The 17,042-nt window shown below is 37.3% G+C and overlaps 1 protein-coding gene across 1 annotated transcript in view; it reads right to left on the reverse strand.

The window, feature by feature from the left end:
• LOC126376174 (C-Maf-inducing protein-like) overlaps window positions 1-15,540 on the reverse strand; it is a 30,665-nt gene extending 15,125 nt beyond the window's left edge. The window contains exons 1-2 of the mRNA XM_050023391.1: window positions 14,463-15,540; window positions 4,840-5,073 (exon numbers count right to left, since the gene is read on the reverse strand). Of these exons, the coding sequence (XP_049879348.1) occupies window positions 4,840-5,073; window positions 14,463-15,110 (882 nt within the window). The 5' untranslated portion in view covers window positions 15,111-15,540. The remainder of the gene's footprint in view (window positions 1-4,839; window positions 5,074-14,462) is intronic.
• Between the last annotated feature and the right edge of the window lie 1,502 nt (window positions 15,541-17,042).

Below are 17,042 nucleotides of genomic sequence, written 5' to 3' on the forward strand. Positions count from 1 at the left end.
ACAATATATGAACGTATTTTTTCCTCCACATTTGTTAACCCTTCATATTATTGTCTACGACTGTAATGAATTTGCAACGACAAATTTAATACCACAAATAAAGTAGGTATAGCGGTAAATATTGTTATTTACTGGTATTACTATGCTCTCTAACCATAAATGATTCCATTACCCTATTTATAGTAACATTCTATACATAATTCATATAAAAAGTACGTTGAATCCAGTTTAGCCATTAAATACCTAGTTTCCAAATGAGTTAGCTTTGACGTCAAACTTTTTATTACGTACACTCTAGCGGCCATTAAAGTGTAATAATACTTGCCTAATATTTCACAACGATCGGAATTTATGAACCTAATATTCTGTCAATAATGAATAATAATTTAATTAAGTCGCATTACAACACGGTTAAGGATAATTATTTATAAACAAATATTCCTATTGCTTCATGATGCTTATCTATAGATACTATAGTGGATAAAAAATGTGAATTATATCGTATTTAATAGATCTATCATTAGGTATGTTACCTACCAAGTTCTTTTTCAGTATACAATTTTTTCAATGTAAAGTATGTTTTCAGTATAGAAATGTGATCTGTTATATATCTAATTAGTATTATGAGTCACTATACAAAGCAATAGGTCTATTGGCCGTTTTTTATGTAAAACATATGTATGTTAAATTTAAATTTAAGTTGTTTAAAACTTCTGAATTGATTCCGTTTAAGATCATCCTTACGATGACCACATTTACGTAGAAACATTATTTAGAATGCAGCATTTGTCATCAGAGGCGGCCCTAGGGCGGTGTGAGGTGTGCCACGGCATCGGGCGCCGAAATAGAGGGGGGGGACAAAATCAACCAAGACTGGTTCACCCTGGCCACAAACTATCTTCATAGGGTTAGTTGCGGCCATATAAATCTCATACCAGGTGGCCGTAAACAACATTTTTAAAAGATTTAAATAGGTAAATTTCGGTAAACGTAAACTAATCGAAAAATTTTGTATTTTAAGGGGCTGAGGGGTCGCCACTTTCAGGTCTAAATATTTTGCTAGGGCCGCCATTGTTTATCATTCATCGATTTCTCAGGCTTTACTGTACCATACTAAGATAAATAACCAATAGGCTCTTGTATTGCACACACAGGAAATACTGAAAATAACAAAAAACAAAAGGGAAATTGCAAGAGTATAATAGGCGGCCTACACGACACCTTCATCTTCGTCTGTTTTATTATTTTTTTTTCTTCTCTCCACAAACTCGCAGTGGAGCAGCGTGGTGGAGTATGCTCCATACCTCCTCCGGTCGATTGAGGGGAGGCCTGTGCCCAGCAGTGGGACGTATATAGGCTGTTTGTGTGTGTGAATTACTTCTAAGGCTATTTTTTACTGAATTCTAATTGGAATAATTATAAATATAACTAATAATTATAGTTATAATTATAACTAATTTAATTTAGCACATCATTATTATCGTCTACGCAGGCACGCGGCATAATAATGAGTTTATTAACGTTTTCATTCATGTAGAACTTTCAATCATTTACGTCAATGGGTTGATTTGCATCACGGAAATTAAACAATAAAATGGTTCTTATTGTTTACGACTCGGTGTTGCTTTTTATGGTAAGATCGAAGAGCAACTTCGTAAAAGGTCACTGTCACAGAGCATACGACATTCTGCTGTGAGATTGTTTAGTTCAGTGAGAACGTGTTCCTACTCACACAGATTCATTTCTTACATCGAATGCAAATCTAGTTAAAGAAAACAATACAAGCCAGATATGGACAATGAGGGACTTCCAGGCTACGTTCCCTAATTAATAGAGATGGCACTGTCCAGATTTAACCAGATAATGGCCCCGATTCCTGCAGACACCGCCTAATTTTATTTAAAGTTATATCCGTCATGTTCATATCCGTCGAAAAGGAAAGGGACGGATGATTCACAGCTCTTAATTTTAGGAAGAATGAATGAATGAATGAATAACCCGGGCGAATCAAAAGGTACGTCGCTGGTATGCAATCCGTTTGACGTGCTGTCTACTTAACTGTGTCGGGTTATTGACGGATGTAAAATTTTTAGACGGTTGGTTTAGATTTGTGCTTAAAATTGACGTGTGTTCCATAAATTTTATGCTTGTCAATTACCCGTCCCTTTCCTTTTCGGCGGATAAGAAAATGACAGATATAACTTAAAATAAAATTAGATGGTATTTGCAGGAATTAGCACCATGACCTACCTATTTTCTCATTTGCTCGGGTATATTATTATTCAAAAATATAATGTAATGATTCAGTTAATAAGATCGTTGTTGTTTGATATTTGGACAAGATGTGTATAGACTTATGTTGCTTCCTAAATTGCTTCGCTTTATTTCGATCAAAATAAGAATAATAATGGGTGGAAGAATCGTTGTGCCTGGATTTAATAACAAGGGTCATCATTTATACCCAAAAACAAAGATCAAAGATACATAATGTCTGTTATACATGAAATTAGAAGATGAAACGAAGGCAAATTTGTACAGCGCCATCTATTTTTGGTAACATAACCTGTTAAGTCCCTTATTATACAGTTAAGAGAAGCGGGAGCGATTAAGAGAAGGGGAGAAACCCCCAGGGCATGTCAAGTGTAGCATATAGGCACATCACAATCAAACTGTCTGTGTTGTGTCTAACCGCGTCTGACCCTTGACATTCGCGTGGCACAGTCTAGTCTGGTTCCCTCTGCTCAGATACCCCTCACTACCGCATCTTCGCCACCGCCACACTTCATTAAACTCGTAATATATATTCGCTGGCTTCTGTTTCTCCGTACAACGTGACATTTAGGATCTCATTAAATTATCTCTAAGCACATTCTGTGGATTGTACAACGTCACAGTGTGGTGGTGTATCTATTTTGCATACAGATAGTGCGTCGTATGGTGCGCTATGGTAAATGGGTAAAATCACGCGTCAACTGTCCAGAACTTTGAGCCTGATTAGAATAAATATTTTCACCATACTTAGTATGGCAAGGCTATGTTTAAATGACGTCAAAGAGGAACTGTTTCGAACAACAATATCCATCTACGCAGGTGAATGTAAATATTTATGTTTTTCTCTCGGGCGCTTTGCTTTCGTGGATTATAAAGCTATTTACAGGATACGAAATGAACATAGTAGAATTATGTAAGTAAGTACCTACCCCATTGTTGCCGAGGTGTCGTATCATTGCACTATGCACAAAGTTACGAGGATAAACAGTTGCAAGAATTATATAAAAGCAATGACGCACGAACGTTCTCTTATCTACTGATTGACCTCGTTGGTGAGTTCACGTACTTACTCGTAAAGTAATAAATAATCATCCATTTTAAATATCAAACGTCATAATGATAAAAACTTAATGATCGTAGTTTTGTGAGTTGAACACGTATAACATGTTGTTGCCTGGGAGAAAAAATGGAAATCGTAAAAGAATCGACCTTATCTGTTCAGTGGAAACATACGGTTCATAAAACATGATTTGTCCAGCATGGAGATATTCTGTGCATAAGGCGTAGGTCGTACCTAATTATAGACGGCGACTGGCACTAAGCTATTCTATGCTGTCTATCATTTTTAGCCAATCGATTTCAAAAACAAAAAGTATTATAGGGTATATAACCCACTTTTAGTCCACCTTTACAGGGAACCTAATATTAGTTTTTTATAATACCTGTGATCAGAAACAAGGATATTATCCGCTAATGTTTACGATGACATATTATCTTTAGTATTGTACGCTTTATCGGATTAAAACAAAACATGTCGGCAGATACGTCTGTAAATAAACACCTTGATATTTGTGATACTATTATACTATTTTTATGCGACTAAATGTGTACTAATCCGCATCATTTAGATCATATCAATACTAATAAATCTTTGGACATTCACAAAATTCCTACTTATTTTGGAATTTCATGTATTATAAAGCCATAAATAGATGGAAAAGATATACAATACAATATAATTAATTAACATTAGTTTCGTTTATTTTATAGTTTAGTTTATATTCTAATCTAAAAATAAGCTACTCGCCTATTCTATAGATTATGAGATTAACTAATGAATAAAGGAGCAGGTAGTTTTTTTTTTTACCTAAATAAGTAGGTATAGTTTATAATATAAAATATATTTGAACACTTGTCAAGATTCGTAACATTGCTGAATATTTTACAAAAACATGACTGATTAAATTTTTCATACATTACGCACCCCAATGAGTAATACGGTATCGGATTGACGTACCTACTTATGTTTTTATTTGCACAGTTGTCGAGAAGATTGCAGGCTATTTAAATATTCAATTCTTAGTGAAAGTCTAGCTGTAAAGGTTGTTTTAGTTCTAAAGATGGAATTTACTAACGTCATGATCTGATTTGTAAGGTTTTTGAACTCAAGTTTATATTTTCATTGCTCGTGATTCTGTTGAGGAGAAAGGAAAAGAAGAGAAAGCATCTTATAAGTCTTATAACGAATGTTTTTCAAAGTCCAGAATAATTCATCTTTGTTGTTATGATTGACGTATCTTTGCCGTTTTTCATTGTGATAGTGGATATGGTACCTATGTTAAATGTTCTATTCAAATCCTATTGCAATACATATCATAACAATAAAGGTAGGATAATCAGTGTAAAACTTTAATATTGATTTCTTGTTTTCATTCAAATTAGAGAACTAAATATTACAAATTCAGGATGACTGTATTCAAATTTAAAAGAGAATACATATGCTATAAAGTTTAGCCAGAAAGAAAAAGGTTCATACCTAGAAGTAAGTTTAATTTGCAAACTACTCACAGTTTTAGAAAGGATCTGATCATCATCCAAGCATAAGACATGCGTCTCCCAGCGGCGCAGGAACTTGGTAGCTAGTATCTTGTCGACGACGGTGCGCGTGTGTTGGAAGCAGCAGACGCGCAGCGTGCCTTCAGTGGCTAACTTGTAACGCGGCCCGGGCGGCGGCGCCGGCGCACCCGCCGCGCTACTGCTCTCTATGCCCACAGTGTCTGCGCAGCATTCTGGGCTTGAACCCTGGTGACAATGAGGAAATGTTTTAAGTATCAGAATGAAATATTATAATATAAATCACACACACACACAATATAAATAAACGGAAACACTGAACATTTCATTATAGCAATTCTGTCCCCAAACAAATATCAAGTTTTTTGACAGTTTCACATTGAAAGTCGGAATTGGTTGAGGGACTTTCCAACCTACGTTCCCCAACAACAATATAGATGGCGTTGTACAGATTTAACGTGATGTTTACATATTTTCTCATAGCTCGGGTACATAATTATTCAAAAATATAATGTACTGGCCTCTGCCATAACATAGTATGCCTCTGCATACAGGGTGTTAGTTTACATTTTGACGTGACTTATTGTAGATTTGCCGCAGATGGCATTAACTACTTGGCCGGACAAGAGAGGGGAGCGCTGAAGGCTCTCACCCGGTACAACGCTTAAGACAACAGGCCTGTAAATTTTATGGTTTACCGAGTGTTGATGGTAAAAGTCCGAATTGTTTTTCAATAATCATTCGTTACTGGACGGTTTTATAGTAACATACCTACCAAAAGGCTTTTATAGTAACGTACCTACATAATCATGAATAACGAACGTAAAACACCTCATGTATACAATCACTAGATAACTGCGAGTGAAACGAACTCAACAGTATTATGTTGCATGCAAATAATCTTTATACTTTTAAGATTCAGCATGTAACCTTAAAATGTACCCAGTATTATTTGAAATAAACAGTTTTAAATTTTTTTTTTATGTCATTAAGATAACAAATTAAATTCAATCATAACTGAAAAATTCAAATTCGAAGCGTACAAGAACTAATATAAATCTTTATCTTTTTCATCTTATTAACCAAAATAATACTCCGGAAATAAGTACGAACTTAATTAGCAAAGATTTGGTAGGTACGTGACGTATTCTAGCTGTTGTTACAATGTTGTTTAACTTTAATTATTTCATTCCATTCATTCGCTACAAATTCGCATACAAATGTTAATGTTACGTGTTAAATGTTACGTTGTAATGACATTGGATATTTACTCGTCGTACTACGATAGTACCAGTAAAATACACGAAATAACAGGTGGGTGACGTAATGGTTAATTAGCGAAAAAACTTTTAAAATGTATAATTTACGTAGTTACCTACCTAAAGAAAAAAAAAAAACTAAGCAATAAAAGCAAATACAAATACAATGCGGCAATGCACGAACGAAATATTTTGTTTGACGTCACAACCGACCTTGTACTTGAAGTTTCACAGTCGAAACGTTGTTTTAATAGATAATAATCAAAGTTCACACAAATGTTACTTTGTTAAAATTTTTAAAGTCTTATATTGTTGTCTCTCACGGAATTTTTCTTTTGGGTAGGCACCAAAGAAAATTAAACCTGTTACGCGACTAGATACAATACGTACGTCGTGTACAACGTAATACATTTAAGTCTTAGCTTTTTATCCTTCACCAAAATAAACGACAATAAGGAATTCAGTTAAATCAAAATCAACCATCATTGACAAAAAAATATGTAGGGATTCATCTGATAGATTGATAAATGAGTAGTAGTTTTCCATTGTACGTTGTACAGACACATTGGCATATAGCTAACAGTCCATTAAATTGTAGAATGTGTTGTAAACTAGACGTCAGTTTTCCATTGTTGAGCGTTGTCTTATCACAGGTATCTACATCTGTGGAGGCGAGGCGCGGCGGAGGGGGGAGCAGGTCGGCGCTGCCGCATGACCCACATGCTGGTGGTTGCTGAATGACGTCATTGCGAAAATTTGGGTCACGAGAGCGCTCTGCAAGGTACGGCGAGCGGCCTCCCCGCCGGCCGTCGAGACCGACCCGGTTACTACCGACAGATAACAATACCCCACCATTACTCAAAGTAACGAACTTCTTAATCTTTTTCTAGGTCAAAAGTGAATACCCAAATATTTATTTCATCACTATCACTAGCAATCTTATGCATTGCTCCGGTCTTTATAGTTTCCTTCAATGTAGTACCATTATACCCAACCTTTTCATAAGGTTAAAGGTAAGATTGTGTAAATGCTGTATATTGCTTGGCAGGCAACAGTTCGAGTATAGATGACATTACCCCTGCTGCTAATCTTGCTCCTTATTCAGGATTGTAGATTGTAATAACTTATGGGTAATGTTATGGCTAAATCAAGGTTGACGGTATCGTACGGGATTCCGTGACTAATCGATAATACTGTGACGTATTAACATTCAGTCAATTGCGAAAAGACACTTTAGAAATGAGTCACTAATATTTCGACGTACTCACCTATTTAGAGTAATTTTTAATGACTTACTGTTTAGTGAAGTCGTGGAAACTACAACGAGCAGTCTTAACTTTCATTGGCGAGAATAATGAATTATCAGCGAAGTAAACAGATAACAATAGCATTGCAGTAGCATTTGAAGATTTACTATTCAAAACTTTCTTATTTTGGTCAAGGTTCTTTTCACTGGCAAATATTTTGCTAGATCTTGCCTTGTGAAAGTAATGAAATGAAACTAAATTGTTGATATTTGTATGCATGAATGTTCAAACTCTATGTAACTAACTCAAGGATATTATAGAACAAGGAGAAATATAGTGTAGGTAGGTACTTACTACTTATACTGGACTCTCTCTATGCGGTATCACTTACACCGGACTCTTTTTGTCCGGTATCACTTATACCGGACTCTCTCTGTCCGTTACCACTTATACAGAACTCTTTCTGTCCGCTAGTCTCACTGTTATTATATTTAATACAACATTACTCCTAAGAAAAACTATGTTATCACCTACCATTTCTTGCGCGTAGTCCTGTTGCATAAAAGATACCGACTGGACTTCACATAATTTATAAAACTAAATTTTTTCCAAAGTTATTGTGTTCCATTGTGGTATACCGGCTTAGCAAGTAGCGAGACGAATGGTCGAGATTAAACTCGATCGTCTAGCGAGTCGAACCAATCAATGTAGGCACGCCACAACGGCGACACGTGAGAGCCATTGCATGATGTGACCGCGTGTTCCACCCTCATCACATCCATCTACGTCATACGCTCACACTCAGGAGAAAGGTCATAAAATATCTAATTCTCGCTATTGACCTTTCACAGTTTCACTTCTGCGAATCTGTATACATAGAACTCCTTGTGACGACAGTGACACTCAAATCTGACCTTTACAATATTCTTACATCTTCGGTCTACGTATTACCACAGGCTACAGGTTGATAACCTATCACTATACTGTGTATGATATTTTATCGTAAGACACGAATAAAAACAGTGACTGCGTTTTTTCTTGTCACGTTTAGTTGCTTTGCCCTGTCCTATTAGAAGTAAGTAAGTACTATATTAGTTATCATAGATTTGGGTTTCTTTTTTATTCTTTTATATATGTTGGTATTGTGCTATAGCTACCTAAATTTAATATACATATAATTTTATATGTTATGTATGGACAATACCTATTCGTAAAATGCACATATCGACTGAAAGGTATGCTCGGCTCATTAAAATCAAGTAAAATATTAGGTATGTCAAAGAGGGCGGTGTTGGCACTACAACCAATGTTTAACATTACAATCACAAAATACATATTTTCATTGATGCAATAAAATATCGCAGATTATTGAACGCCATAACCACACGCGCTAAATCCCTATTGAAATGTGTAGAGCTACAAATCGTAAGAAATTAACTTGCAGCTACTCTAGGGGATCCAATAAGTGACGTCAGTGGGGAGATCCCCGAGAGGGGTGAAAATATTCAAATTATGAATTGTGGCCTGACTATGGGCCCTTAAGCGCTGTATTCGCATTTTCCGTTACAACACTAAGTATAGACATGCCCATGTGAATTGGTTTGTGGTTTAATATTTTGTTTTACTGCACTTATATGTGTTCTATTTAAATACCTTGCCTACATAAACTCTCGTCCATTATTCCTAATGGGGTAGACAAAGCAAGTAATCAAAAAACTTGAAGCCACTTACGTAATAAAGTAAACCAAATCTATGTTTTTCTGTCAATAATTAAAAGCCGGTTCTAAATATCTGCATCGAGAGCTGCAAATAAACGCTTCGAACTTGGACCAAGATCATCCAGTTTTTTTATAAGCGAAGAAAATTCATCCGCCGTCTTTCCTTCCCTTTGAATATTTAGCCTTAACAGAATTGCGACATGTATCTAGACACGCGGTAGCGTGTCAAGCCAAGTTCAAGAAACAGAACTGGCGAGCCGCACCGTGTGTAATATTACATATTCCTTTTCTCTACGACATACCTACAAGACAACTTTGCCAGCAATACGTAATATTTATAGAGGAATCGGGTCTATTTCTTTGGAATTCGTCTCAAGAATTATTTTTCTTTTACGCCTATGTATTATAGCTCAAGGCATTCTAATGAACAAAAAAAAAAATAGTTCTATTGGTTTTTCGCAGCGTCACGAGGTTTTCTATACTCTCTGGTGGGTTAAAAAGGCTACATTGGAAGAATTCATCTAAAAAGTAATATTGAAATTTGACATTTGGGCATATAAAAGTAAGTGCGCAATTTCAACAAATGTCAAATAGCAATGTTGTTTTTAGACCTGGTTAAGCTATACCTACACACTTCCGGTTTACTTAACTTTACCTTTCGTACATGATTATAGTTTACATGTAGGATGATATAAAAATTACCTACTGACTCCATCAGACAGTGGAAAAAATACCACTTCTTTATTGTGAAATGCATTGCTGACGTGTTTATTTATTCAATCATTCACATAAATATTTAAGTAACAGTTTCTCTGAAAGTTTATGACGTCAGACATCCACGAGATAAGTATACGTAACTACATACGAATATTTACAGTATTCTGATGATTGTGAAGATGATATGAAGTTGTCGTACACGAAAATAGGATTATATTATATTTTGAAAGTAGGCGTGCAAAGGTAGAATGGAGATGTTGAATTATTGCTGGTTGTTCCTTATAGCTTGTTAACTACGTTGTAGTTGTTTGTTTAAACTCACATTTAGAAACTGTAGTGACGATAGTTGAGTAAGGATGCTCCGATGATCAGACATGTAGGTAGATAGAATGAATGAAAGTAGAGTTACGAAAAGATTTATGTTTATGTGGTAAGTGAATTACGTGGGTTCTGCCTACCCCAACGGGAAATAGGCGAATACTACATACGCCGTTAGATAGAAAAGAATCGATCGACCTAATATTGACTGATACATCATTCTTCTATTGAACGTCACGACAGTAGCTGACGTACTGTGACAGATCTAATTCTTACCGCGCATTGAAAGCTATTGTAAAATGTGACCTTACTGAAATATAACCACTAATTGTACTGAACTGGTCGTTCTGTTTAATAGTAGGTTTAGATGTCATCATCATCATCAGCCCATTAACGTCCCCACTGCTGGGGCACGGGTCTTCCCTATGGATGGATAGGGAGATCGGGCCTTAAACCATCACGCGAGCCCAGTGCGGATTGTGCGGACTGCTAATGCAGCCGGGACCAACAGCTTAACGTGCCTTCTGAAGCACGGAGGAGATCGAGATGAAAACTTTTTTTGTGGTCACCCATCCTATGACCGGCTTTTGCGAAAGTTGCTTAACTTCAACAATCGCAGACCGAGCGCGTTTACCGCTGCGCCACCGAGCTCCGAGGTTTAGATGTATTTGCATCTATTTATCTGTTTTTCATACTGTGGAAATGTTAACAGAACCATAGATAATGCATTTCTTAATTGCAAATTCGAATTGACTCTTGTTTCCGTTTTAAACGAGACTTTTTATAAATATTTCTAAACAAAACAGAAAATATGGATAATTAATAATTTATGGTTATTGTTATATTGTATTTAAAATAATCTGTTGATTTTCCTCTTTTATACACGTCATAGTTAGTTATTATACGAATAATATGGCTTTGTTTCATTGCAATTAATATGGGTATAACGGTTTCGTTTTATTTTTAACTGTGGAAATGATAGCTTTGTGTGGTTTCTGGAGCCTTGTAATGAGCGAGGGCTGATACCTACATCACATGTCATCGGTTGAGTATGTACCTACCGCTCTAGCACACACGTGTAGGCATATTGGTACTGGGAGTGGCACAATTGTACATATATTTTTTGCAGCCCTAATTAATTATCCCGTTTTTCACAGGGTCCGCTTACCTAACTTAAAGATTTGAAAGGTCCGGTTTTTTACAGAAGCGACTGCCTGTCTGACCTTCCAACTTGCGAAGGGAAAACCAGCCCAATACAGGCTAGGTTAGCAATACAGGAATGTGGGTTTCCTCACGATGTTTTCCTTCACCGCTGAGCACGTGATAATCATTTAGGATCCAAACATGTATTTGAAAACAAATTTGACAGTCAATGGTTTAGGCCTGTGCTGGAACCGAACCTGCAACCTCAGAGTGAAAGGCATGCGTTCTACCAACGGGGCTACCACGGCTCATATTTAGATACTTGCATTGTCTCTCTCTCCTTGGCATTTATTATTCCCATCTGATGGTGGGGTCTGCCTTCTTCGTACTTCTCTTCCACTTCGCTCTATCAGACGTGTCGTTCTCGGAGACATTGCACATACACAGGTCCTTTTTGACCACATCCGCCCATCTTGTTTTTGGCCGTCCTCTTGGTCTAAGCCCTGGTATGTTTAGATTGGCTGTAACGTTACCCACATAATCTGGAGGTCTTCTTTTTACGTGCCCAAACCAACGGAGCCTGCTCTCTTGTAGCTTTTCGGAGATGTCGCGTACGCCGAGACTGCCGCGCACGTATTCGTTACGGATTTTGTCGAGCATCGTCACTCCGCACATCCACCTAAGCATTTTCATCTCAGCGACTTGAATGGTCTGGACTTGGCGCTGCGTTACTGCCCACGTTTCACTACCAAACGTCAAGACTGGCCTGATCATGCTCTTGTACACTAAGCCTTTGAGCTTAACGGGCATACGTTTGTCACAGGTTACACCAGATACTTGCATTGTATTATCCCTAAATATTTTCACAATCGATATGGAATTTCAGGACGTTCCATTTCACGGAAATCCGAAAATACTTGTTGCACAGACTTATAGCATCATGCCTTTATCCCCGAAGGGTTAGGCAGAGGTGTATAGTAATATACCTACACCCACTCCTCGCCAGCTATGTTTAAGTCCCATGTACCTTATAGAGGGCGAGGGGCGAGCTTAACACAATTTTATTTCTCCGACATTCTTATCTACAAACAAACACCATGTAGGTATATCTAATAAGCGGACAACTTAAAAAATAAAATAAAACAGGCTTTTAAAATTCAAATCCAAACCCCATTGTTTAGCGATAGTGTCTGGAAATGAACGAGGAATATTTACATAATACTATTTTAATCCAGAGGTAGATATTAGATAAGTACATAACTCTTCTTTTTACGCAACCTGCAAACCCTGCAAATGCCCCACCGTAATTACGTAGGTACTTTATACCTCTACAATGGGTGGTACATGCATTGTACGTACTTATTCATCAAAATAATTATTTATTACTTTTTATTAGAGATTTTGAAGTCGGTTTATTTTGTAAATCAAGTAGGTACCTACTTACTCTTTTTGATTTCTTATTAAATTTCTTTAATTTTGACTTCAGAGTAGGTCGCAAATATTATTACGTCTACTAACCTCTAGTTACATACGTTGTCAAAACATTGGAATACATAATAACATGTCTTAAAAAATCGTTTAATGTAGTGCCCGACACACCCTTGGCCGTTTTCCAATTTTCATTTATTTATTTACCTTACACTCAAACCAATTAATATATTCATCATATTTATACCATTAAATGACTTCTAAACCTGTATTAGTATAGTCGAAAATGAGGTCGACGCAAGATAACCTAATAATTTCAGGATTACGTCTTTAATTTTTAACGGTTTATAGTCCAAAGCTACTAATGTATCAATTTTAATGAATCTTACACTATTTACAAAGTTGAATGATATCTACCTAATAAAAATAATTATTTGAAAACTTACTGTCAAAATGACCTTTAGCGCATTTTGTTGCCTACTAACACTTACAATAGCTTCCTTCATACAAAAGACATCAACGAGAACATTGTTTACGTTCCAAATTAGTTTTTTTGACCATAACTTTAAAACTGCTAATTCGATTTTGATAAAACTTCCACTATTTATTCCCTAAGTTGGACGATACTATCCAATCAGAGTTATTGCAATACGATTTGTAGATTCTGAGGAATACATAGGCAAACATAGGGACTACACTTAAGAAATTTGGCACACGTGTTCAGAAAGTAGCCCACATTGATTAACATATACGAATATAGGTAGAAGTTACTTAATCAATTCGATAAGAATTATACCTACTATAGTATCTATATTAAAAAAAAATAAAAATATAACAACATAAAGCTAGATTTCAGTTAGTTTTACAACTAAATATTATGTAAATACATTGACGTATAACAATTATTGGAACCTTTATATATGTAAAGTGCATATAGGTATGTACTTAAAGTCGCAACTCACCAACCTCTGATACTGTTGGTTTTCCAAATTTTCTCATTTTCGCCGACCCACAGCGATATCCTACGATTCACCTTCCTACCAATCATGTTTACTACACACTGAATCTATATGTTGACAGATGTAAGGCATCTAACTACCTACGTATTGATAACGATATGATTGTTATGTTATACTGATAACAGTCGAGAAAAGCTTTCCACCGGGTACCTACATCTAAAACTGTAATATAACCTATATATCAGATATTATTGGTATTCGGAAAGCAATCGTGTACTCGCATATCGAAGGTGTGGTATGGCACGATAGCATTTTGCTTTATTGATGCACTTATGTTATTGATCATTGACGTTAAGGGGTGATGTATTGTCTCGCTCCTGCACCGGGTACCGCTGTGCTATCGGCCGCCCATACTGGTCGCACTCAGCGAGGTGTTGCATTTATAGAATTAATAGTCGAGTACTAACGACGCGACGTCTGAAAATGATTTTTGTTACTCGCAAATGTCATGACGTTATACTCGTCATGTCGTCGTGCAAATAAACTTCATAGTTCTATTTGTTCTAGTCTATTATTACAGCAGATATTATTGGCCCTCGTAAGATCCAACTTGGATTTCGGTGATTATAGTGGGTAATTCGTTTTTATAACATTAAACAATTAAAATACCTACCTAAAAAACCTACCTACCATAGTGGTTACAGGGGAATTTACACGGTTTCGTAGGTAGTTACATACCTAGATTTGATAAGAGTTTATTAGGTAGGTAGTACCTATATTACATTTATAAAAATGGTTGTAATCTTTTATATTAGGTATTTGACTTACGAAGTATTCAGCAGAGCTTTGGTCAGCGAGCGATGGTGAGAGCAGGCAGCCTGGCGAGGGCGGCGCGGTGGCAGCAGGCGGCGGCGGCGCCAGGGATGCCAGCTCGCCCGCCGAAGCCGACACGCTGCCGGCCGCCGCCAGGCTGCGCAGCCGGTCCGCCAGGTCCGTGTGCGCCACCTTGTTGCACTTGCCACCATCCTTATCACATAGGTTGTCTATGATCCGCGGCCGGCGCAGCTTCCGTGACGCGGCGCGCCACCTCCGCAGCCGGCACGCGGCGTTGTTGAGCACCTCCTCCGTGTCCCGGCACTGCACCTGCTCCTCGTCAGACTGCGCCTCCTCCGTGTCGACATGCTCGTCGATGAATGGCAACATCTGTCCGATGGCCGACGGCGACGGCTCCCCAGTGCTCAGCACGTCGCCACCGCTCGTCGGTCCTAGGAAATCCCTCAGCGAGAACGCGAACCGCTGATCCGCGCTCAGCCCGGCCGGGGCACTGTTCGGTGGCACTTCCGTCGACATTTTTCTCCTTTCTTTCTTCCCATTTCTAGATTCAGTCTTCAAAGCACCATCCTCATTAGAATTGAGGTCCACGTTGATTTCTTCACTATACGAAGGCATTCTGAATATTCGGCTAACGAAATTCATCTGTGATCATCTTAATTATTATATTTTATGGCAAATAATTATAATACTGCTAGAATTCGACTTTCCAATTTGAGAATTTATGAAACCAAAAATAAACCATACGCACTTTTGCTATCAGAACACACGAAATCACATTATCATATAAACTTTCAGCTTTAATAGATGATGTCGGTGGCACTGATGAACTCGCGATATTAGCTCACTGAACTGATTATGAACTTAAATTCTAGATTCGATAAATTGCACAGAACCGTCATTATCCGAATCCGCGGGAACGGTACAGATTTACTGTGAGTTAAAGAGTATGCACCATCGGCCTCGAATTACACGAGTATTGTGCGCAAGCCGAGCACTACTGGCGGCCGCTGTCATCCTATACCGCTCATATACATAACGTGCTCGACGGTACACTTGTTTGTATTGACTCCGCTTGCGCCGTGAACACACGACGGTGGCGCCCCTACCGCGCCCTGCTGCTGCTCAACACACACCCGCCGACAGAGACATCTACAATTAACTGCGGAAAATCTCAGAACTAAATAATCACCTACCTTGCTAAGTAATTGTGGTGTGCGGATGAATGGCGTTAGATGGCAGTAGCATCATTTATTTTTTTGTTCCGCAAAATCCAACATACCGAAATCCAACGCATGGTTTCTGGATGAATCGTTCCAGACAACAGCACAGCAAACGACGCCTGATAAGATATATTTCATTGAACTTATGTAGATATATAATAATAAATAGCCTAAAGATAAACATGTGTTCTATTGATATGTCCTACATCCCACTGATCCCACAAGTAGGCACTGGACATCGCTCCCTTTAAAGGTAGGTATCAATTTGTGCTATCCAGTCCAGCACAGGTGGGTTGCAAACTTAGTTTATAATTGAGATAATTCGGTAGGTAGATAATGACGCCCCAAAATGTTTCAGTTTGTTTTACCATCACAGGTGATGTTTCATCTTTATGGAAGGTTGTCACACTGAAATGCTTCCAATAGAAGCGTAAGTAAGTCATGTTTCAATATGAAAATAATCAACAAAAGTCTTTGCAGTTTAGCACCTTTCAATACAGCCTTATTTCTCCTCTTTGAGATAGGTATCAGTCAACAATCTCAAAAATTACAATATCTTTACTAAGTAAGTATCTTCTACATTAAGGCCGTATTCACCCTTAGGTAAAATTGTGAAATTGAACGAAAAATTTATAAACTTAATATTCTTATAAGTAATATACGAAGGCAATCTACCGGCCAACTCGCACTTGACCCTCTTACATTATAGATTTTGTTAAAATTGCGGTTCATTTTTTGTCAATGAAAAATAAAATGTAAAAGCAGTTATTTAATTTCTAATACCAGTTATTCATGTTGCAGTTAATGTTGAAAACAATGAAATCTCTGAACTATCTAGTGCAAATAACCATAGTTACCTCATAGTTAAAGAAAGAAAGAAAGACAGAAAGAAAGAAAGACAGAAAGAAAGAAAGACAGAAAGAAAGAAAGACATAAAGAAAGAAAGACAGAAAGAAAGAAACATTTATTACTTCCGGATACCACAGACACAGACAGACAGGTACATAAAGCCACGTTAGACTTCTAATTTAGCGTGAACCATGAAGGAAGAACCTGCGATCGTCGATGCGTCGTGTTCCTCAGACTTGAGGGTCGTAACGTCCTTCTGCGTTACTTTCTCTAGTACGAGCTTTGTCCATCTGTTTTTGTCTTCGGCGGGGGTGTGGTTATAAGTAGGTTCTAAAACTCCCAACACATAACCGAAACACATTATTTATTATAAGTTATACAAGTTGAAGGATATTTTTTAACGTAACTTTTTGTAGGTTTGCTTCAAGTCAAATGGCATTAATCTAGTCAATACCATTTGACTTAGATACTTAGCCGTTTATATGGGTCATTTCACTGAAAAAGT

This window comes from Pectinophora gossypiella, chromosome 2, assembly GCF_024362695.1.
Source record: "Pectinophora gossypiella chromosome 2, ilPecGoss1.1, whole genome shotgun sequence".
Classification (NCBI taxonomy): domain Eukaryota; kingdom Metazoa; phylum Arthropoda; class Insecta; order Lepidoptera; family Gelechiidae; genus Pectinophora; species Pectinophora gossypiella.